Here is a 25,761-nt window from a genome sequence, read left to right as displayed (position 1 = left end):
AGAAGACACATTTCAGAGCACTTTTTGTGCTCTGGAGCTGCATTGCGGAATCTGGAAAAGTGTGCACCAAGCTGACTGGGGATTGTGATTCGATATGGAAGGAAATTCAGGAGTGTCAGATTAGGCCAGAGTAATTCCTCTTCCCTCTGTCCCTATTCACTCTACTTTAACACCTTATGGAATGGACTCCAGGCTGTACTTACATGGTTCTGTCCATAGGATTACCTAGCTTCTGACATAAAGAAATGAAGCCTTCTGTCTGTCCGTCCGTCCCCCCGCCCCCCAAAAATAGGTACACTGCTGATGACCAAATCCCTTCATTTCACAATTTTGGGGTGTATTTTGGAGTGCCAGAGTAACACGTTAATGCCAGTATCAGCTGGTGCTGTGGAGTAGGTTTGGGCTACCTGGCTGCCAAATATGGAAGTCACTGCAAACAACTGAGAGTGGGAGAGTTGAGGTTAGTGCAGCGCAGAAGCAGGAGTGGGAATATCAGTTAGCTACAACGTTGCTTCCGCACAATGCCTACCTCCCTGTTCACCTGTCCCTAGTAGTTACCAGCAGTCAACTCTGCATTGGAAAGCTGGATAAGCAATGCTGCCCCATCTTGTTCAGTCCTACTGGCTGTTACTGATTAATACCTAATTTTAGCCACCCATCCAGGGAGCCATGTTTCAGGGGTTTGAAGGTTTATCATCATTGTTCTCAGAGTTCTGGCACTCCTTGTTCTGTATATTCTGAACTGTCATGGTATACTTCTAAATCTTTCTAGATTTAGAGTGATAAATGAATGGAAACTTAAGATTTGGTTTTAGATGGCTGCAAACAAGTTTAGAAGTTTCCCACAATTATTTGAAACGTGAATCCGATTGAAACACATTCTGTAGGAAATGCTTGTTATTAAGATACAGCACATTCTCTTACATCTCCAACCATGTTGATTTTTGTCTGATGTTTGAGGACTTGATATTAGCATGTCCTGTAGATTGTTGTATGCAAAGGTTACCTGTAGGGGATATAAATATGTCTTCATGTTATAGATCTAATGGTTTCTATTCCAGACGTAAGAGTACTAAAGGAAAGGGACAAATGGAATGTGCCGTCAAACAAAAGAGCTTTTCTGGAACACTGCTTCCCTTTTAAATCACTGCCAGGGACATAGATGTGGGAGCAAATTGAAAGGTTTGGGTGTCCTTGTACGGAGAAATGAATTCTTCTGCATTTGTGTTCAGCTGCTTATTTGTGTAGCTTATGACCTTTCACTATTCACTGAGCAATCGAGGTAAATGTCATATCAGATACACTGATCAAAGCCTCAATATTCTAAAGGTCCCTCAGAATCTGGATTGGTTATTTGGTTTATTTGAACAAATAGCTTGAGGTTATTGTTTTTATTTTGGTTTCTTTTGCTATGCAGGACCTGCCACCTTGAAGCCAACCTTCTTGACATGGTTGCTTTGCCTGTCACTGAATGTGCAAAGGGACAAAAGTAAATAAATAAATACTGAAACTCAAAAAATTTCCTTAAAACAATGCCTCAGCTGTAACATTTATGATCTGGAAATATGCTTCAAACTGTATTCATTTAATTAGTATACGTCAAACACCATTTTAAACATTTATTTTCTCAGAATAGGCCCCCAGCCTACCTATTGATCCTAAGAATGGTCCCTTTAAGAGAAATTGCTATCCTAAAGAGCAAGCTTTAAATGGTCTCATTTCCTCAACAGTTATTTTTTATTATTGTTCTTAATTGTTTCCTGTGGTGTTTTTAATGCTTATATTTGTCACAAGCTTAAAATGTTTATTACTGTAAACCTATTATGCCTTCTGAATGTCCTTACTTTAAGCTATTTCCCCCGCTTTAATTACTATTTTATTAATCCTATCTAAACTCAATGAAACTTAGCATATTCTACCTCTGCAGAAATGAAATCTGTAAATCTCTCCCTAAAGTCTTGTGTGGATTGAATGTTTTATGTGAATTCTTTTCAGGGTTTTTTTTAAAGCTGTATAGCTCTTTCCATATGAAATACATTTAAACATGGATTCTCTCCGCCCCAAACAAGGAAAATATCATTAAAAAAAAGAATATAATTGTTTCTTTCGTCTTCTTTTATTAAATTCTTTCAATATACAACAACATTTATACAGATAAATAATGAAATATCACACCCTTACCTAGAAGCTGTTATTTAGACAATACATAAATACATAATGGCCAAATAACATCAGTTCTTATCCCAAACTACTATTTGGACAATGCAATAATCAATTTAAGTTAACCAAAATGTTCTGTAATGTGAGAGGAGGCCTCCATTTTCGTTATTAGCCATTCAATTACAAAAGAGTCTTTGTGTTTCAGGCCTTGTGCCAATTTCATTTTATTATTTAATTTTTCCACAAGTGCTTTTTGCCATACTTTGCTGTGCCAATTTGTCAGCCTCTAAATTATTCCAGTATCTCATTATTATGAGCCTGGCTGCTAGTAGAAAAGAACTTATTGAAGGTTTAAACTGCAGCTTAACATTGTCTCCCATGAAAAGATTTAGGTGAGCCCTCCCTGAACATTTAGAGACATTTTGTCTAGTGATTGCTTTCATTTGGACAAATATTACCACCCACCCACCCACCCACCCAGGAACTGAAGAATTCTGAAGCTCAGAGATAAATAATATCCAGTTTTGTAACCCAGAAATAATGTCCATTCAGTTCATAACATGCGTGTTCTTCCACCCATATAATATCCTTGATAAATTCCAGGAATCATGTGACTCTTTCTCAATGATAATTGAAATAATTTAGAAAGCTCTGTTCATCCCTTCAACTTCAACATGTATGAGTGTCATCTTGTGAAGATGAGTGCACTTCTGCATTGTACCTGATACATTAAGGGATCACATGGGTGGACCAGAACTGTTTCCTATCTATGGGCAATCTTGATAGCTTCAGCTATCTATTTTTAGCAGATTGTAATGCCTGAAAGAATCTGGATGTGATTGCATGTGGGTTCAGGACAAAGGCCCTTCACTTCACTGTAAATAATTTGCTGGCTCCTTGTCCAATCCAGAGCTTATAATTAACAGTTCACCACAACTAGTCGGTGCACTAAAGCCCATATCAAGCTGAATAATTTCGCCCTCTCTGTAAATGGATGATTGACAGATGATTGTAGAAACATAGAATTACCATACATTTTGACATACACACAACCACCAGTGTAGTTGTTGTTTTTTTCTGTTCTCTACAAAACACATAGTGTTGAAGCACCCTTGGCAATACGTAATGTCAAGGTCACCATAACCCAAAGTGTTACTCCAAAATAAGGAAAAACAGAACATTTCTAGTAGACTCTTAAAATGAAAGCCCGGAGGCTCTTCATGAGGCCGGAGGAACATCGCATGGCTATAGTTTTATTGTTTTATTGATTTAATATGCTGTAAACTGCTTTGAGATTTTTATTAAAAATATAAAGCGGTATCGAAATTAAAGAAATAAATAAAACGTGGGGAGACATAGGTTTCAATTATAGTGCTCACAAACAACACCAGCCTCTACATTTGAGTCTTAATCCTGCCCAAGACAATTGATCTCTTATTTATTATATTCCAGTGCTTCCTTCTTGCGCTGCTGATTCTCCTCAATCTTCTTGATTGTCCTTCTTGCCTTGAACTCCCTTCTTGGGTGTGAATTGTGCCGCAAATTCTTATCTAAGGAAGTGTAGATTTGTCTAAGCTGAAATATATTCCGTGTCACCCCTTTGTCATACTTGCATCCATATTTGAAACCTATTACTTCCACAAACTCTTCCCTTTCCTTCTGTTTCCTTCTGCAAATGGACGTTCAGGCTGTGGTGTGCAAATGGTACGTGCTGTGTGGCACTCTTCGTGTGTCTCAATATAAACACACATTGAGGCCCTATGATGGGGGGAAGGGGTTTTTTTTTAAGTCTGTTTTCACCCTTTCTAATTGTTATGCACCCTACATAAAGTTTAGAACGCATTTGAAGGAGGAAACAAATAGGAAGAAAGACACTCTTCAGGTGATGCCAAATGGGGCTTCTGCAGGAGGCGTCAGAGGCCACATAAGAGGTGGCAATGTAGACCGTTAGCCTGCCTGTTCAGTAGAGACTAGCATTTATTTCATCATTTCTGCCTCATCATGTTACAGCAAGTGTTCCAAATGCAGGGATATCCGTCAGCTAGGAATTGGTTTTAGATCATTGCATCAAGGCTATATGGCAGGGTGCATTTTTCATTGCATAATATCTTGGAAAGGTAGGAGAGAATATTACAACTACCCAGTCATGTGAATTATCCAATTCTACTACTCAGTCCTGTGTGAATTATCCTGCCCCACTCACATAAGACTTTCAGCATGCAACATTCATCAATATGCAGTTCTACAGCATTCAGCAGCAAACTGATTACATGTGAAATTCAATGTATTTGGAAGTTCAGTGGTCTAAATGTGTAATGTCAGCCGAATAAAATGACTACACATTGTTTCACCTACACCCCCATTTCTGTTTAAGTGCATACATTTTATCCCTATAACTTCTGAGTGCCCATGAGACTGATGCAATAACTAAGTGTGTACGATTTTGGTGTGCTGGCTGATGTTCCAGTGCCGCTTTGCAAAGCATTTCATCCTTCGGACAGTGTAGAATTGATGAGATAAACTGGAGATAAGAATGTTGGCCCAATCTGTGCTGCAATGTTCAGTTCCTTGAGTTTTTATGGCATCCTTAGATATGATCAATTAGCCTTTACGTGAACCAAAAATGAAACAAAAGAGCTTGTGGTCATGGAGCAGTCATCTTAAATAATGCATGCCATGGAAATAAGAGGAAAGTGTATTGACTGAAGCTTCATATTCTGACAGTGAAGGTGAACAATATTCATCTGTACAGTAGAAGCCTACAGCCAAATAAGTTGCTGGTTTGTTCAAACCATTGTGTGAAATTTTGGGCATTCCACTGTTTCTTGGCTGCCTTTACCCCCTTAGGTTTGCCCAAGCACCATGCCACAGTGTTAAAAGAAGAGCACAAGTTGCTGAAAAAATACAAGCTATTTTCAGAATAGCCCTATGCATTTCAGCAAGGACGTATTTAAAGGTCATCTTTGGGGGTTATAAAAGCAAAGGCAATATATTTACATGAGTCATAGATACACAGCATTTAAAAACAAACTAAATTGGTTGCATATGCTTGGTGTGAGCAGAAGCCAGCCAGCCACAACTATCAGAATTCCCTTCCTTTGCAACTCTTCATGGGTTTAGACTTCCAGCGTTAACAAGCTGTCTGTCCCTGACATCCGTAACTCCTTCCTAGTCCTCAGACAACCCACAAAAATGATGCTGTTAGGACCTGTGTAAGGTTTTAATCCTAGCTAAACTGACAGCTATCACTTCCCCAACTGAAGTGGCCTACACTGCAGATCTGATGACACCTTCTTTTTTTTGTGATGGCCAGTAGTTTCTGGCAAATATATTTGATTGACTTGCTGATGACACCTTTGTTGCCTGACATTTGGAATGGCTATGAACATTCTGTGCTGTCACTTAAGCTCAGTCAGTAGCAGAGGCGTTACTAGGTCTTTAAAAGACTTGGGGTGCAGGCCTGTGGCACAAATTGGTATATAAATTTGCATATGCTACTTTATGTTTAGAGGTGCAAATCTGGGTGCCAATTTTCAGAGGGAAAGCCACCAGGAAAGCAAAATATGTGGGTTTTTCTTTAGTTTAAAAAAGAAGAGAAAGGGCAAGAGATATGGGATCCTGTGCAAAAGAGCCAAGACTCAGGTCTCTGTGCCTTATAGCATCTATGGTCAGTAGATGCCTGAGGCTTCACTGCCACAAGTGCAATGCAATATAGACTAAGCTGTAAGCTTTCACTCTTCCTTGGCAGAAACCACCAGTCCCAAGCCAAGCCTTTCAAATTTTCAAGATATCTGGGGATGCCTCCTACAAGAAACTTTTTTAAGGTTCTCTAATGTCAATCACTTCAGTTGTCATTCCAAACTGTTTTTGTTAGGTATGCAGTGGTTAAAATAAGAATAATAGTTGCATAATTCACTAATAATATGTATTATTCTGTATATCACGTTTTTGACAGCGTGAATTTCTGAACGAAGCTTCTTGTTACGACTTTGAAATGGAAATGATGAGGCCTCCTGGTATTTTAACTCATTTCAGAATGTATTGATTTCAGTGTCAGCTGTCTTAAGTGATGGAAATAATGGGGTTTGAACGTGACCTTTTCAATCACTTTATCAAGTTTGAGGCTTTGAATATTGCTGAAAGCAATGTGCATCTTAGGCACACCCATTGGAATTATGACACACCACAAATTGGCCAATGTTGCAAACTGAGTATGATGCTAAGTATTTAATATGATTTATATAAAACACTCTTACATACAGAGAGAGAGGGAGAGAGAGAGAGAGAGAGGTATAGCTATCATCTGCCTGGATCCAAGGGATTCTAGATGTGTGAAATAAGGTTGTGTGCAGCCCTACATCTGTCTCACAGTCCCAATCTACTGGTCCCTAATAAGGTCAACCTACCCAGGGCCAATGTGGGGACCATCTACCCTACCTGGGATCTGATCCTGAATTAGTTGGAGGCAGAGCTAATGTTTAAATAGGTTTTTAAAAAACCACCTACTTAAATATACAGCTGGGAGGGGATAGGGGAAGGAGACATTGCATCTCTTTCTCTCCCACTCCCAACTGAGAGCAGGTGGGGTCAATTCTGTGGGGTGCTCCTTTGCTAATGTCTTCTCTTATGGAGCCATTGATGCCACATGGTGCTGTTTCAAAGATGAGCCTCAGGCAAGCAGCATAGTCAGGCAGCGGGCTGCTGCCTACTTCCAGGAAGACACAGCTGGTGGTCAGGATAACTGTTTGCCTTTTCTCAGGGTTTTCCTGCCAAGTGCCCACCTCTCCAAGTGCCCACCTCAGATGCCCTACCCTCTGATCACTCTGAGCCATCAAACCCATCCAGGAGCAATCTGTGGCATTGGTCCAATGTCCGAGTCCCACCAAATACGCCTCATTTGTCCTAATAGTTGGGCCTTGGCTGAATCTGGTGCATGGTCCTAGTTCGAAAGCATTGTCGTGTACTAAAGAACACTTCAGAGCCTGCATTGAGGCACAGCCTGATCCTTTTTCTTCTTGCTTGCAGCTCCCTGTGCTTCATTGGTTATTATTCTGCAGGTCCTTCCCATACTTGCTTCTTCAAGAAGGCTCAGAAAAGACCAGCAGTAGTAATAGGAAACCTGAACATGCCTTATGTGTTCACAGCACTTTGGATCACAGAACGGTGTTCAATTTATTTTAAGGATCACCACCTGGGTTCTGCACAAGTCCTCCTAGTTTATATAATGCTAGCTATATCACGTAGAACTGAAGCCCTTAGTAGTTTAGTGCTAAATCCATGCTCCAGCCACACTTGCACAGCATTAATCTGAAGATTTTGCATAATTGTGATGCAGACCACTTGTTGCCTGTGATGGATGCTTCATACATTGCTCTGTTTGTTTGCCAGATGTTCCACAGCTATTCTCCAGTAGCATAACATAGTCTGAGACTTCAGAAATGATGAATCTTATATCTGCAATGTGGTAAGAGTAAGAGGGATGCAAGTGCTTGGAAAATAAAGCTTTCCTAAATGCTCAAGCACTTAATTAGATGAAGATACACAGGTGTCCCTATGCTATCATCTCTCTCTCTCTCTCTCTCTCTCTCTCTCTCTCTCTCTCTCACACACACACACACACACACACACACACACAGTGTGTGCGTGTCTGTGTGCCCACACCTCTTCAAATTGCTCTCAGTTTGACCTTTTCTACTGCAGATTAACACTTTTTCTTCAATATGAAGTAAAGAACTGCTGTTCTTATAATTGCAAAATTACTGCACTGGGCATCTTGCTCAGTAAAGGCTATATACTTGGCAAAATAACTTGGCTTTATTTCCCCCCACCTGCTGCTCACAGCAATTATCTTGCTCCTTTAAGAATATTAAAAAATGCTGATTTGTTGGACCACATATTGTTATAAGTGTATTGAAGTTTGCAGTGAGTAGTAGGGCATTATTATCTTCCTTTGTTTATTTGCTCACAGTTTCAAAACAGAAAGCACATTCAATTATTCTATTTGGCCTGGATGCACGACTTCAGAGGCACTTTCTCTCAACTGTTTGCATGCTAGGTAACAGTGAGAACCGGAGTCAGTGTGACTCTTCTGCGTGTCTTCAGCACTTATAAGTACTGGATGCTTTTACAGGTACAACCCCCATCATCCCAGCTAGCAAGACCAGTGGCCAGGGATGACGGTACCTGTATTCCAAAAATACTGGTCCAAAGTGTCACATCCTGTGAGGTTGTCTTTGAGTCTTTGCTTCACTGCAGAAACCCAGGTTTCTCCCTCTGTGTCTTTCAGCACAATGCGGACAGACATGTCTTGCTCTGTTCTTTGGAGCAGATGCAGACATTCTCTGGACTTTTTTTCCCATTTTGCTGCTCCTGCAAAAGAAAGCCAGGCTTCTAGAACGTGCAGTGGTGCATCTCTTTACATAAGTGATGAAAAGTTGTTGGAATTCCTGTGACAGGCATGTCTGTGTGTATAGTATGTCTGCCAGGACATACAAGTGCTTAAGGTTTTGGGAGGAGAGCGGTGGTCCTGTTAGGAGTCAAAGGTTGTGGTGAGGATGCACAAGGTTCAGTGTTTTGCAAGTTTCTGTTGTGATAGGTATGGCGTTGTGAAATGTGAGAAGATGAGTTTGTAAACCTTGACACATTTGTGATTTCTTGAGGGATTTGACATTTCTATTCCATAAGGACTAAGGATGAATAAGATTCAGACGCACATGCCAGTTTATTACTCCCATGTGCCAATATTGAATGAGGACTTGCTTGTGTGAAAACATCATTACATATTATATGCCATAGATGGTATTTAGCTCCGAATGTTAGCATAGATACAAGCAAAATCTAGCCTCAGTTACCCTAGGCACTAGTTCACACTGAATGAGACAGGCCTGTTCCCCTTCATTGGAATTCATGTCCCCTCCATACAAAAATAAACATGCACATACAATCGTAATCTTGGAAATCTAGATTTCAGGGCCATAACCCTTCCCTATAACATGTGTTTTTTATATGGAGGGATTTTTTTTATATGCAGAAATTGTGATTTAGTAAAAATCTCTTGTGAAAGTCTATATAAGTACATCTAGCTTGTCCTATTGACCTCCTTGTTTATGAATCAATACTAACAAAAAGCATTGCTTTATTTCCCCTATACGACAGAGAGCAGAAAGCTGTTAAAAACATATACTACCTCTTTACAAAGACCTTCACAGTTCTTAATAAAGGATGAGCACAAGATCTCTAAAATCAATCTCTTTAGATACGTCTGTGAGTCTGAATGTTCTATCTTTATTTCAGAGTTTTACAGCAATTGCCTCTACTTGATTAACTGGTCCATACCATTTAACAATCTCATACAGAGTTGGAGTTCTTTCCTCTATAATCAGGACTTGCACATTTTGTTCTTTTCCATTTAAAAGGGCTGTTCAACATGACAGATACAAAGCATGATAGATTATTGCTACATAAAAGATCTTTTATTCCAAGAAGTGGAGTTTTGAGAAAGTTCAATTCTAGCCCACTGCCTATTTTGAGAGCAGTAATTCAGATGCTTTTAACCAAAACTCAAATTGGCAAACAATTTAAAACAGAATTATTTGGCTACATTTTCTAGTGGGCAGTCATATTCTGCCCCAACTTTCCTTCTTGCTGAAAGTGTTAGAATTAGAGCAAAAGGGAAATAGCTCAGCTCCATTTTTATACAGGAGAAGACAGGTCGTCTCTAATAGTTTTGGAGTTACTTCTGTTACTGGTACAGACTACATCTCTCTGTTTTCATTTTTCATAAAGTGGTTTTGGATATTTCAGCAAAGACTGCAACAGCAACTCATAGTTCTGCATTTTTGTGCTTCTGATGTGATACCATGAATGGGACTAATTGTATAGGACCTTCAGCCATGGGGTGAGAAAGACACAATTGTCCTTTCCATGTGGTATCAGCCTTTCACACATTACTAGGGATGGAAGAAGCATCTCATTTAAATAGATTTATACATGGAATATGGTGGTTCCAGTTGGGGGGACGACCATGCTTTTTGTTGAGATCAAGGAATGAGAGTGGATTGGGTCTGGGCAAAATCTGTGCAGATAAGCTCAACAGCAAAACTATTAGAAAATCCCAGCCTTAAACATTGCTGTCATTATTCCTGTGCCACTGTGGCAGCTCATGAATAGGTCCTGTGCTGTTGTTTGGTCAAATATTCTTAATAATCATATAATATTTTCCAGTTTTGCATCAGTGCAAGTAGATACTGGGGTTCAACATTTTCCCATGATTAATGGAACTAAAAAGCAATAAGGTCCCCAACAGTTATATTGTTAATTCAATCAACACTGAGATATTGACAAGGAGTTAATTAATGTGTTTTCCCCCTACTTCCTTTCAGGGCTACCAGTGTGTCTGCCTCCTTGGCTGGGAAGGACCATTTTGTGAATCTGAATCCAATGAGTGTGACTCTGCACCTTGTAAGAATAATGGCACTTGCATTGATCTCTTCAATGACTTCCGGTAAGGAGCATCTTCTCCACCATCAAATGATTTGGATGTTCCAGTGGTGACTTATTTTATTTGTACATTTGCTGGATTTCAAAATTGCTGCATAGCAAACAGCTTGTGATATAAACAGGAGCAGTGGCATTGTGAGGATGGGGGTTAGGGAGATCCATGTTTTTCCAGGGAACATTTGTTGAAGAAGATCAAGAGACAGTGTGTTGCAGGTAAGTGTGCAAGTCTGGACATTTATCCCAATTGTCAAGACACTAAGTGGCATGCAGGCTTCAGTATGCATATCTAAGCTTAGTGGGGGAACTGCATTCGCAGTTATGAGCAGAATATGGAGTTGGTCTCTCCAGTCAAGGAAACAGAGATGTGTTAATGGATAGAGATAGGGAAGAAATGGTTTGAAAAAGTGTATCTATTAAGCAAGCTTGCATACAAAAGCATATTTATTATGAGAAATGTGTACTGATATGTTGGCAGATATTAATAAGCACCTTTTTAAAAAAAGAAAGATTGCAGACGTTAATAAGCACTTTGAAAATAAAAAACTTTGCAAACTGAATTTAAGATTGGAAAAGTGAGAAACCGAAATTGATGGATGAATTCTTTCCCACTCACGTAGTTATTTTTAAAAAGCTAAACCCCTGATCATTGTTTCTTTGGCAGGAGAAGTAAGAAACTGGATTCTATCTCCCTCTGCCCACTTTTTAGCTTAGCAATGTTTGGTAGGATTTTATGTGTGCAACAAAACCCACTGTCCACATCCTCAAAATGTGGGATCAGCACAACCAGTTCAAAAATCCAGTCTTGGAGTGCTTGAATTATAGCTGGAATAGGTGTGTACGTATGTCTTAATGAAACATCATCCTAACTCAATATTAAGCAATTCATGCCCCACCCTCATGATAATGTAAAATAACACTACTTTAGACAACTAATAACCTCCTGAGCATTCATCATTGTTGCCATCAGTTTCACTGTTTTCTTTCCTTAAATATACTATTATCACACAAATGGTGTTACTTAAATGTATTCTATTACTTGGTGCCACTGAGCACAATAACAAAACAGATTTAAGTGCAATTTTTCTGAGTTTATGCATACTTAACTCTGGAGTGGGTTTGTGGTTGTTACGTTCAGTGATTACACAACTTGTCAGATGTGTTGATATATTTTGCTGCCTGAAATGAAGATGCCAGTCAGGTGGGAAATGCTCACCTGGTTGTGATCCTTGTGCATGTCCCAAAGTTTACGCTATGGGATGTAACTCTCACAGTGCTGTAAGGGAGAAAGCAGTGCAAATGTGTTAAAAAAAGGTAAAGGGACCCCTGACCATTAGGTCCAGTTGTGGCCGACTCTGGGGTTGCTGCGCTCATCTTGCTTTATTGGCCGAGGGAGCCGGCATACAGCTTCTGGGTCATGTGGCCAGCATGACTAAGCTGCTTCTGGCGAACCAGAGCAGTGCATAGAAACGCTGTTTACCTTTCCGCCAGAGCGGTACCTATATATCTACTTGCACTTTGATGTGCTTTTGAATTGCTAGGTTGGCAGGAGCAGGGACTGAACAATGGGAGCTCACCCCGTGGCATGGATTCGAACCACCAACCTTCTGATCGGCAAAGTCCTAGGCTCTGTGGTTTAACCCACAGTGCCACCCGCGTCCCGCAAATGTGTTAAAGTGTTCTCCTAATGATTTAATCTTTTTTTCTTTTTCTTTTTATTTTTGCTCCTAAGGACAAACAAAAAGGCCATTTATTGTACCATCTCTGAATGCTTTCTACTAATCAATACAAATGAGGTGTTTTGGTATCCTTGCTCTTTCAGTTTCCTTTCATTCAGTTTCTTCTCTAAGAAGGGGGATGCAACTGGATTCCTCTGTCCATCTCAAGGTTTTAAAAGCAAAGCTTTTGGCTTCATCTTTGTGGTGTTGCAGATGATCACACCAACCCACAGTCCTAAAAGCTTCTGTATTTGTTTACAGCTCTTTGATAAGCAGTTGTAGGTCTTTTTGTGCCAAGCTTTTCAGTGTCAGAATGAAAGGATTCAAAGCATTCCAAGAGCGAATCTTTCATTCCTCTCATTCTGTCGGTGCTGACATGAAATGATCCTGCTGGCAGGGAAAGGTCATCACGGACTACTTGACTGCACATTTTGGAGTAAGGCTGAATGCAAAAGCTTTGTAAGATTTAATAAGCTAACTCGAATCGTCCTTATTTATTTAATTGCCCATCTATCACAAGTTGTTTGGTTTGCTGATGAAAAGTCCCCCCCTTTCCCATTTGAGTGTGTGGCCGGCTTTAAATGCATAAGATTTATTATTCCCTCTACAAGATTGGTTTATCTAATATGAAATAAATCTCATCATGAGTCCAATAGTGAGTTCAAGGATTATTTCAATGCCAATTACAGAAATTGACTCCGCCTCCTAGGAATGTCAATGAATTTTATTACATTAGAGCATAAAAGGTGTGCGACTGTGCATACAACTATGAAATGGCTTGTTTTCATGGAGGCAACAGAACCACTCCTCAGTGCGGGCTTGAAGAAAAGTTAAGGTTCTTAAGCTTTTCCAGACATTTAGTTGTAAATGTTACTGGCAGAGTCTGGAGCAGTGTTTCCTAGACCAGTGTTTCCCAACCTTGTGCCTCCAGCTGTTTTTGGACTACAATTCCCATCATCCCTTGCCACTGGTCTTGCTAGTCAGGGATGATGGGAGTTGTAGTTCAAAAATAGCTGGAGGCACAAGGTTGGGAAACACTGTCCTAGACTTAGGTCTCCAGCTGTTTTTGGACTACAACTCCCATCACCCTTAGCTAGCAAGTCAAGTGGTCAAGGATGATGGGAATTGTAGTGTAAAGGCAAACTTGGAGACCCAAGTCTGCAAAACACCAATCTGCAGGAATGCCTGAGCATAAGGCACGTTCTGGAAATTTCCAGTGGCCTCCATATAGAAAGAGGGGAATCTCCCCATCCAAATTACTAGAGCAGGACATAGTCCCAGCTAAAAGAACAGTAACCTGTAAGCTAGAGGAGATGGACTTGCAGCAGAAAATGATCTTGGGCAATGGTACCTGCTCACCTCTAAATCTTGGTTTATTACTCCTCTTAAGGCTCCCAAACTATTTGAATTCCTTAACTTCCTCAGCTCAAGCCTCCCTTGCCAAGCAGAAGTCCACTTTGAGGTTCCTCATTGTGTATTGGCAGTTGTGTCACACTTGGCATCCCACATTATGGCAGGTGTGGGCAGGTGGGCATGGCTTGTGGAAAACAGGCTAGCAGGCCAAATTGGGAACTCATTATCGGCTAGTTAGGCCTGAAGGCAAGAGGTTCCACACACCTGTTTTTGATTATAATCCTGCAGGAAGGAACTGTCCTGTTTGTATTACTTGTATCCAAGCCACTCCGGGAGCCTTTTCAGATAAAGACTAGGTTCAAAATGCCCAGCTATTGTTTAACTAGAGTGTTTTTTTTAAAGCCCTATTTAAAACCCAAATTTAGATATACAGTGAGTAAGGAGGAGGCACCCCTTATTCTTATACCCCAGCTGGGAGCAAGAGGGTTCAGTTCTGCAGGGTACTGCTCGTTTACGAGTATCTTCCCTTCAAGGAAGTCCCTCACAAAGAAGCAGGAACCCACGCTGTGCAGGATCAAATTCTCTGTTTACCAGTGTAGTGCTGCTTTAGGAGGCAGAGGAGAGGTTGGACGGTAGGAAAGGTCAAGTGGGAAAGCCCACATTGCACATCCAAAGGCACTCCACCCATCCAGCTTCTGCCAGAAAGACACAGCTGGTAAGGTAGGTCTCTTTTTTTGCATATTTTGTTCTTTTTCCTGTCTGATGCTTGGCTCTCCTTCATGCCTGACTCCCTGTCCCCTGACAACCTCAGATTACTGTGGACCTCACAGCCTGATGGACAGCAATCTGAGACTGTTTCAACTCAACACAAGTGATACCCAGTCCCCCACAACTGGTCCTGTTTAGCTTGGGTCTCAGTGCACAGTCCTATCTAATGGCAAAATAATTTTGCTATTGCATCAAATCCATTCAGAGGATGACTTAAGTCCATTTTTTTATTGTGAGTCTACTCTGAGTATGGCTATCGTGGGATGTCACCCACAGGAGATAATTGAAGAATACAATAATATATTGCACACTGGGAAATGGTGTCAAAAATTATTGTGTGTGTTCAGATTCTGCTGGATTTTGGCGGCTGTGCATAATGTATGGGAAACTAATTTTCTAATTATTCTGAAAGGTAGTGATTGTTCAGATGATGATATAAGCTGCATTGTTTGCATCTGTACTTTTGTAGCTTCGTATTATTGAGTTCTCAACCACCTGCATCCATTAGGGACCTATAGGTAACTTACAAGAGGCAGCTATACAAATATTTAAATGTGCTTTTCCAATTCTGGCAGCAAATATGCTCAACCTCTGCTCACCACAGCGACCATTTCTTTGGCTTCTCCACCTGATGGGAAATAAAATAGGGCCTTTTTAACATTACTAGTTCTTCATGCAAGATACTAGGGGTACCTATTCTGCTTTATTGGCAGATATAAACGGAAACATTGGCTTGAATAATGTTTACCATGTTTTGATAGCAGGTTTTTCTGAGTTTTATGTTTCACTGGGGTTTTTATGTAAAAATACCTCTGTTCTGAGAAACAAGTGAAGAATGAACAAAAGTCAGCTCTCTGGGCAAGCAGCAATATAGCAGTTATTTAGTATGTCTCATTTTGCTTGGATGGGGAAGCCACAATCTTTGTTCAGAGCAGGCAAAACCAGAGAGCTGAAGCATGTTACGAGGTATGCAAAATGCAATGTGCAGTATTTGCAGTTGTGCTGAATTTGTACAAGGACGCAACAGTCCATTACAAATTGAAAATGAAAAGTGAGTTGGACATCCTGCCCTTTTTATTTGGTCGAATGTTGGTGAAATTTTTGAATGATTTTAGGATGGTGATTTGTGGGGTGGAAGGGATCTTTTGAAATGCGTGGAAGTTTGCCCAGCCACCCAGCCTGTGTGAAGTCATATATTAAACAATTACCATATTTTTCGCTCTATAAGACGCATCAGACCACCAGACCTAGTTTTTGGAGGAGGAAAACAAGTAAAAAAAATAATTTCTGAATCTCAGAAGCCAGAACAGCAAGAGGGATCGCTGCACAGTGAAAGCAGCAATCCCTCTTGCTGTTCTGGCTTCTGGGATAGCTGCGCAGTCTGCATTTGCTTCATAAGACGCACACACATTTCCCCTTACTTTTTAGGTGGGAAAAAGTGAGTCTTATAGAGCAAAAAATACAGTAACTTACAATACAATCAGCATCAAATTCAAACTGTTCTCTTGCTATTAAAATGGTGACTCATTTGCCCCTCTCCGAAGAGAAATAATACTGAGGAGGGGGGGGGGCTACTTGATGTTTGCAGAGACAGATTGGTGTGTTCCACCGTTATTTGTTAATGCGCTCCACATCCCACACTGCAGGGATAGAGTCAAACCATGGCATCAACTGTGGACTGGGCTGGGTCTGATCTGAAGGAGAACTGCAATGCTTAACTCCACCTCTGAGCCATTTATGAAGAAATAGGTCTGAATCTGCAGTTTGGTCATACAGTGATCTTTGTGCATCCTTATCTGTGGATCTGCCTGCCCTTGATTTCATGTTTGTAATGCCGCAGGTAAAAAATAAAATAAAATGCTTTGATGAGGCAGTAACGGAAAATTTCAGTTACTTGATGGGGTGATTGTAGTATTTCTTCTCATACATCCTCACTGTTTTAACTAAATTATTACCACTGCAGAGTATGTAAGCTTTCTGATGTTTTAGCAACAGGGACTCAAGCATAAACAAGATATGTGATGAAGCACCCTCCCCAAATTTCAAGATGAACAGATAAAGGCAAGCAGCAGGGTCCTGGAACCTTCCACTTATCATTGTATTCTTCTGCGTTTGGGCTACTAACAGCCGTGCCCAGCTCCCTGCCTACAATATGGATGTTCTCATTATTTTGCTACCGATATAATGAAGTTTTAGCCTCATCCCTCCCCCCACCTTCCATTTCCACTATGGGCATAACTTAAGGCCAGACAGAAGTTTAACAGCCAAACTATAAAATGGTCTGAGAAGCAGCTCAGCACAAAACCCGAGGAAGAGCTGGACATGAAGTGCTGATAGATTGCCAGGGAAACAGCCAGATGCTGCTAGCAAGAAGTGTTCCAGAGCCTTGCATCTGGGACTAGTAAGCACTATACAGATTCTCCATCTGTGGCTGAAGCTGTTGACTGCTGCTGGGGAAGGTGCAGTCGAAAGCAGTAAGGCAACAGCAGTTTATAGCCTTGCCAGTAGTAGCAGAAGGCAAGCTGAACTCAGCGTCTAAATTAACATTTATATTCCAATTTGCTTTTTCCAGCTCCATAGCAATGTGGGGAAAAATCCAGTCGTTTACAGAGATGCATGGTTTAGGCACACTGATTTGCAAGGGAGATGACCAACTCAAGGCATTACATATGCAAAGCTGCAGCCATGCTTAACTTGTGCTTCTCTCAAGCCAGCCCTTTAACCGTAACTTGGGCGTAGTGGCAGTTGGAGTGACAAACACAAGCAAGAGACCACTTAACCATAAAAAACGCATATTAAATCACTAAGATGGATGAAACAGAAATCTATGGCTTTCAATCCCCGCAGGGTGGGATCAACTTATCTGCTTGCACTCACAGAAGGAGAATGTGCACTCACGGAAAAGGGAGCCATCCATTCATGGATGACCATGATGACCTGTTTATTCAGCATTCATCCTGGGTGGTTTGCATGGAGATTAGATGATCCTGGCTACTTAATGAGCATTCATTCTATTTGTTTACAGAGAGGTCAGATGCTATTCCACACTTTCCAGTGCATTCCCCTATCACAGGCATCCCCAAACTCGGCCCTCCAGATGTTTTGGGACTACAATTCCCATCATCCCTGACCACTGGTCCTGTTAGCTAGGGATGATGGGAGTTGTAGTCCCAAAACATCTGGAGGGCCGAGTTTGGGGATGCCTGCCCCTATCACTTTCCACCTGATCATTTCAGGAAGCAGATTTGTTGCTCAAGACACACCATTCAACTGAAATTCCAGAATATAACTTTGCTGGCATGTGATTTGAGACTCCCACCCAAAAGTAGTGACAGTCTAGAAGCATCCATAGTCATTTAGGAATAAAATAAGTTGTTTAACAGTTAGTAAGGAACCAGATCCTACCAACAGTCTTTAGCAACAGCACTATAAGTTGTTATTTGTGTTACTCCAGCTAAAGTCAAAGTCTGTAGGCTAACATAGGTTGAACTGGCTCCAAGACCAGACCAAAAAATCCATAGATATGTAAGATAATGAGTAGAAGAACCTAGAATGAATACGACAAACACCCTGGTCACCTGTGCAAGCTATTGACATAGTGGTAACAGCAACAGGCTAAATTATCTGTGAAAGAAAAATCAGACCTGCTTGCTACCTATGGGCAATAGAATGAATCCCATTAAACAGCCACAAGGAAATTCTGATTCAGTAATGAAGAAAATATCATGTAACCTTTTATTATAAGAACTTTTTTTTTAGACTTTCTTAGTCTGGTGGCAGGACACTTTGGCATAGTGACTGATATTACAGTGCTAGGATAACGTTGAGTTGAAGTCTGGTTATTTCCCTGTAAGGGTACTGGATGAATTAGATTTTAGTGAATTCCCGCTGGATCCAGACGAATGCATCCCAGCATCAATTGCCCAGTGTGGAGGGACAGTGGTGTGGGAAGTATTCATGTGATCCAGCCTCCATTTTTCAAATTTTACTGGAGTCGCAAAGGCAGGTTGCAGCTACACAATGTTAGGAAGACATGCATTAGGTCTGAGATACCCTCCATTGCAGAGGGCATGGTGGGGTTGTGCCATTCACCTAACTTTTGTCCGGCTGAGCCACTATAGCATACCAAAACCAAGAGGGGCAGGGATGCCAGATTGGCTCCACTAGTGCATTTGCACAATGCCAACCTCACCACTACCAATTCCCTCCCTGTCTCCATCCCTGGGCTGCAGTTGGGCTGCAGTCAGGTTAGCAGTACAGCCCCACCATGCCACTTGTGGCTGAGAAAAGTTTAAATTGCAGGACGTATAAACAGAGAAAACTAAGGGAAGGTGCAAAAAAAAGAAGAAGAAACTTAGTGACCTCATTATTTCTAATCTAAACCCTTTGTAATACATGTCTGCTGCAGATGAGTCATAACAAAATCAATTTTGTTTGTTCTTTTGCCCTTGATTCAATGGTTTTCTGAAAGCACAGTGACATCTTTAGAGAAATCCTAGTAAAATATGAAGTTTAAACAAACAAATATAAAATGGTGCAGGCACTTTACAATGGCTCATTAGAAATGAAAGGAAAACCCATCCATCAGTGTTTGGTACAGATGAGATATTTCATGCATGGCCAATGTCTATGACATACACAAAGAAGCAAAATTTTGAAAATATTATGGGAATTGCCACTAGCATTAAATCCCATTGAACCATGGAGAATGAGTAATAAGCAATTTCACATAAATGTACAATATGTAGAACCGCTGTAAAAGCCATACTTACTGTTTCACCAAAAAAAAAAAAATTAATAAAAACTTAAGGTTGTGTTTCTGGAAAAGGGCATGTTGTTTCTCAGGAGGGGTTGGCCACCAGTTTCCTGGGGCTTCTGCCCCCCCCCCAACCAATAAGTTTTGGTCAAAGAGTGAAGGCACAATCCTAATGGGATCTGTTTAAGTTCCCTTGCACCCAACATAAGCCTTCCTGTTCTGCGTTTCCCCAAATTTTCCAAGGTAGTGTATACACCTGTACAGTATATACCATATTGGCCTGAATATGAGCCTCACTTTTTTCCAAATTCCGATTGTGAAAAGTTAAAGTGCGGCTTCAATTCGCAACTTTACAAAAATTGGCTTTTGCGTATTCAGACCCAGAGAACTCTCCCCTAAATAAACTCGCATTTGACTCAAATTTTAGTTTTGGTTTTTGGCAGAATTTAGGCCACAGCTTTATTGATTACAGAAAAGTGAGGGGTTGCATAGGCTCTGGTTCGACTAGCTCCCTGCACCCTTGTAGGTAGTGCTGACCCAGAGCTCCATCATAGGTCAACCAAGGGTGAACACATGAGGTAGGTGAAAAGCCCGGGAACAGACTCTGTTCACTCCCCAGATGCTCCCCTGGACTCAAGGACTCTCCAGGGTTGACCAAACCAAGTTGAGTCCCTGGATTCCTTTAATGGAATATCTTTCACATAGGGATGGTGAGACCGTTCTCTCAATATTGTTGATAACCATAATATTTTAAGACACAGGCAAATACATGTTTCAGCAGGAAATTAATTTCAAGTACATAAACTCTATTTCAAGTACATAAACTCTATTTCAAGTACATAAACTCTCTCTCAGTGGTTGACCAAACCAAGCTGAGTCCCTGGATTCCTTTAATAGAATACCCTTCACACAGGAATTGCGGGACCATTCTACCAGCACTATCACCTGAACCAGTGCCTATTCGCAACCTTACAAGTTGTGACGATTTGCTATGTGGCAGGCGAAACCCAAATGGCAACAGCCAATCAGCCAAGTGGGGGAAATTCCTGCCGTGCCCCTGTCCCAACGACACACGATGGCATAGCAAGGTCAATCGCAAAATGCCCTACATACAGGGAGAGGTGGGCGGGTTTTCTGATGCACGTGCCAAAAGAGGAAGCTCTGGGTCACATGCATATAGGTCCCTCGACCCATTTAGACAGCACCCCATTGGCCAGATTCAACCCAGCAACGAGGAACCTACCAATCGGGTGTTGTGGCTGTCCAATATACCCACCCACAACCAAGAGGTCTCATTGCAACACGTGGCCTCTTTAAGGGAGGACATGCTTTACGATATTGCTGCTGAAACAGGCATACGGTAAAACAGAATGGGTGTGAGTGCCTGTGGAATTTTAAGGGAGCTCATTATATTTGGGCATTGTCTTTTTCCCCACTTGAATTATAAAGGTGTGGCTGATAGTCGGATGTGGTTTATATTCGGGCCAATACAGTATGCATGCCTGGAGATGTCTTACTTTGGTGACTCTAAGCATGCAGGAAAATGTCCAAAACTATGAGGAACTGGGACGCGGGTGGCGCTGTGGGTTAAACCACGGAGCCTAGGACTTGCCGATCAGAAGCTCAGCGGTTCGAATCCCTGCAACGGGGTGAGCTCCCGTTGCTCGGTCCCTGCTCCTGCCAACCTAGCAGTTTGAAAGCACGTCAAAGTGCAAGTAGATAAATAGGTACCGCTCCGGCAAGAAGGTAAACGGCGTTTCCGTGCGTTGCTCTGGTTTGCCAGAAGTGGCTTAGTCTTGCTGGCCACATGACCCGGAAGCTGTACGCCGGCTCCCTCGGCCAATAAAGCGAGATGAGCGCCACAACCCCAGAGTTGGTCACGACTGGACCTAATGGTCAGGGGTCCCTTTACCTTTACCTATGAGGAACTATTTTTCTTATGCAAGCAATGCCCCATTTATGCGTGGGTTACATTCTGGGTCATCACACATGTAAGTCTGCCTTTCTGCGTTCCACCATCTTTCAGTTCCACCGATGGCAATGGTAGTCTTAGGCAATTGTTTCCAGTTACTATGTCTGTTCAACACCAACAGCAATAATAGAAGGTAGATTTAAATGTTGCAGTAATAGGATTTTTCCACCAGCACAAGCATTTCTGCTTGCCACATGGAAAAATCTTATCTCTCTCCTCCTTGCCCAGCCCACATGTTCACAGCTCTGGGGCTTCTCCCAATTCTCCAGGACCAATTTCAGGAAACATGGGGGAGCATGGGGGCAGCAGAGTAGGAAAAGCCCCATTGCACTGGCAGGAATAATTGCACTGGCTGCTGCTAGCACAACTATTAGTTGAATCCGGCCCATAATTAATAACAAAAGCTGCAATAATATAATGTCACCTTTGACACTCTCCTCAGAAATATAAATAACAGATGTTATCAAAAGCAAGCTGATATGTCTTATTGCTTTGTGTCCAGCATATTCACCCACATTAATGTTTTATTTCACTAGCTAAAAGTCTACCGTTAAAGTACCCTATTCAAAAATTATTTTGGCAGAGAAGAAAAACCGTGCATTTAGGAAATGGCACATAACAATTGTATATCTTACTTTACTTTGGAAATTGCTTTTTTTTAGGGGAACATGTTACTAATGTGAAATTCTTTCGGTATAAGTGATTTTTGAAAAATTCAGCATCCTCCCCCCCCCTTCCCGGTTTTTACAGATAATTGAATTTTATTTTATAGCCATCTTGTTTCTGTGTGCAATTTAAATTCTTCTATTATGTTAGATCAATAAGTATTATACAGAACGACTACTGCAAACAATGCCCTAGTACAGCTTTTTTTATGAAAAAGAAGAGGCTCCTTTTTTACTAGGACAAAAGCGGGCACATTCAGAACACGTAATTATCACATTGGCCTCCATTAAACGCCTCTTTGGCTATGTAAAGAAGGTAATAAAAGTTTTTAAAAGGAGGACTTTATCTCCAAAGTTCATGAAGCAGAGAGAAAAATTTCACATGTAAAAAATGTACATCTGCATAAGAGTCATAGATGCCTCCCTCCCTCTCTACTTTAATATTTGGAAGGGACAGCAATAAAATATTTAGGGGATAGTTCTTCAGAAATTAGTCATAAAGTAAGCCCAAGTTTTAAAAAATGGGTCATTTCTATTGTGACAGGTAACAAAAAAAAAAAAAAGCTTAAGCTATAACTTGCACACAGAGAGTGAATGGATATGACAGTAAATGTTTTTCTTAGGTATTGTTCCTGCAAAAATAAAATAGCAATCAGCCTGGTGGAGGGGGGAATGTCGTCCTTCTCCCCCTTAGGCCACATCCACACTGTCAGATGGCAATGGTGGTTGCTCGTGAGTAACCCGTCAGGGCTCTGACCTGTTTTTTATTTTGGTGCAAAACTATTTACAGTGCAGTACCACAAGTTCATGTCTGCCTCAATCGCTAGCAGAATCCGGGAGTGGTCGTTTCCGGGTCCTCCCCCAACAAAAGAGCTTAGTCACCCCCAGCCTTTTCCTTCTTTCTTTGCATTTTACACCTCTGCCGGAAGAGGCGTGCTTCCCTCCTGACTGGCTTGACCTGGAGCGGTGCTGAGGCTCCCAGCAGCATCCCTTGGTCCCTTCCTCTCTTCCCCACTGGAGGTGTGACTTTTCCCACCACTGGAAGAGGAACTGCTTCGCAAGATTTTCAGAGGTTCCCTGTAACCCAACTGCCCCTCAGCTTCCTTTCCCTGTTCTGATGGCAGTCCCCTGACACACACCATATATTTAAAGAACTTTTAAATCACCTGGTTGTGATTTCCCTCAATGAATCCTGGGAATTTCAGTTTACCCCCTTACAGAGCTAGAATTTCCAGCACCCTTAACAAACTATAGTTCCCAGGTTTCTTTGGAGGAAGCCATGACAGAGTGCTTTAAACATATAGTGTGGCTATGACGTTATTCTTTACCCTTGGGGCTGCAGGAATACTGCCCCACCTGGGGGGAACAGTTTAATTGGAGTCTTCACAGTAACAAACTTTGTGAAATCTGCCTCATTACAGATGGGCTTATTAAAAAATATAAGCATTGCTCCCAGTTTTGAATTTCAATATTTGTTAACACTGTGCCACATATTACACAACACTAATGTGATTAAAAAAATAAAAGTGTTCATACTTTTACCTACTGTTTTATATGCCCTGCAGCAATATAGCTTTCCTTTTCGAACACTTCAGTTTGTTCAAATGGCAAATTTGCTCTTAAAATTTTAAGTATCTACGCAGGCCCAAAAGCTTAATTAAATATGAAGTTTTGTAAATCTTGTTAATGGTTGAGCTTAATCTTTACTGCACAGTGTGGAGAAAGACGTATTTTGACTTGAGCTTTTTAAAACGGGTTTGTTTGTTGCATCCAACTAAGTGATATTCAGAGAAGACCCATTGAAATTGATAGTTTATAGTTAGTATCACTAATTTAAATATATTGATTTTAATTGATCTACTTGGAGTTGGGCTGCGTTGCATACAGCCCTGTCTCTTTTAAGTGGTATCTTCAAAAGTTTATTATTATTATTATTTCCCTCCTGGCTATCTACTTTTATTTTAAATGATATTTTATTAGAATTTTCAAAATAAGACAATAACTAGGAAAAACACAAGAAAAAGTACAAAAAATACAAAAACACAAAAATACAGAAAATACAAAAATACAAACAATTAACATAGTAAAAAGAAAAAAGAAGAAAAAGAATAACAAATAACAAAAACTCCCTCTTTTCTCTCTTCTTTAATTAACTTACTTCCCTGACGTCCTCACGCCTCCCTTTATTTGTATTCCACTTAAAAATTTGGTTCAGCAAATTCATCCTATTGGTCTATCCTTAATTATTTTTCATCACCTATTTAACTTTAAACTTTCATCTAATATCAATCCACTCTTACATAATCTTTTAGCTTATTACTAGAACCCATTCATTTCATTCCAATGTCATCAACATTCAACAATTTTACAATGTTTCTGTAGATAGATTTTAAATTTCCTCCAATCTTCTTCCACCGATTCTTCTCCCTGATCTCGAATTCTGCCAGTCATTTCCGCCATTTCCATATAGTCCATTACTTGCATCTGCCATTCTTCCAGGGTGGGTAGTGTGTCTTCCAATGCTTTGCAATAAGTATTCTTGCTGCTGTTGTAGCATACATGAAGAAAGTTCTATCCTTCTTTAACACCAATTGGCCGACTATGCCCAGGAGAAAGGCCTCTGGTTTATTCAGGAAAGTATATTTAAATACCTTTTTCATTTCATTATAGATCATCTCCCAGAAAGCCTTAATCCTTGGGCACGTCCACCAAAGGTGAAAGAATGTACCTTCAGTTTCTTTGCATTTCCAACATTTATTATCGGGCAAATGATATATTTTTGCAAGCTTTCAAAAGTTTAATAAGGAGAGAGGACTAGGAAGATGCACAGGCTGCATCTGCCGCAGTGTCTATCAAGAAAGACCTTATTAAACTTTTGAAGATACCACTTTCTTTTTGGAGATACCGGGATGTCTTATCTTTGAGATGAAGGACCCCCTTGGTCCTTCCTCTTTACCCAGGTGCCAAAGCAAGAAGCTGCCAGAACTGCTGCCATTATTGCAATGGCAATTTGTAATATATATATATAAAGAACGAGAGGAGGAAAATCAACAGCACTGCTATTGCAAAGATAAATACAGTGGTTGCTCGGTCCCTGCTCCTGCCAACCTAGCAGTTTGAAAGCACGTCAAAGTGCAAGTAGATAAATAGGTACCGCTCTGGTGGGAAAGTAAATGCCGTTTCCGTGCACTGCTCTGGTTCGCCAGAAGCAGCTTAGTCATGCTGGCCACATGACCCGGAAGCTGTATGCCGGCTCTCTCGACCAATAAAGTGAGATGAGCGCCGCAACCCCAGAGTCGGTCACGACTGGACCTAACGGTCAGGGGTCCCTTTACCTTTACCTCTGGTTAAGAACTTAATTCGTTCTGGAGGTGCGTTCTTAACCTAAAACTGTTCTTAACCTGAGGTACCACTTTAGCTAATGGGGCCTCCAGCTGCCACTGCACTGCCGCTGCACGATTTCTGTTCTCATCCTGAAGCAAAGTTCTTAACCCGAGGTACTATTTCTGGGTTAACGGCGTCTGTAACTTGAAGCATCTATAACCCGGGGTAGCACTGTATTGGCAGGGGTGGGGAAGGATCAGCGGTGATGGGAGACCGTTTGTGGCAAGGGGACAATTAGTCATGCCAAGGGCTCTCTGAAGTCTGTTGCTGGCCATGATGCTTGAGTATTACAGAATATTAGTAAGTGGCTTTTATATTCATACAAGTGGGAGCTCCAACAAAATACTGCAGTGTTGATTGCTCCTGTTCAGGATTCCAGTAAGTCTATTCCATTCCACCCAAACCTCAGGCTAGTTGGTGTACCCCGCCCCCATATTTTTGTCCGTCTGCAAACCCTGGGGTTTCCCCAACTCTCGCCTCTTTGTGTGT

The 25,761-nt window shown here is 41.1% G+C and overlaps 1 protein-coding gene across 1 annotated transcript in view; it reads left to right on the top strand.

Moving 5' to 3' along the window:
* EYS (eyes shut homolog) overlaps positions 1-25,761 on the top strand; it is a 491,695-nt gene that overhangs the window by 71,613 nt on the left and 394,321 nt on the right. Inside the window, exon 9 of the mRNA XM_083729676.1 lies at positions 10,542-10,663. Within this exon, the coding sequence (XP_083585802.1) occupies positions 10,542-10,663 (122 nt within the window). The remainder of the gene's footprint in view (positions 1-10,541; positions 10,664-25,761) is intronic.

The sequence above is a fragment of the Podarcis gaigeae genome (assembly GCF_964106915.1).
Source record: "Podarcis gaigeae genome assembly, chromosome: 3".
NCBI classification, from domain to species: domain Eukaryota; kingdom Metazoa; phylum Chordata; class Lepidosauria; order Squamata; family Lacertidae; genus Podarcis; species Podarcis gaigeae.
This window is presented reverse-complemented; position numbering and strand designations above follow the sequence as displayed.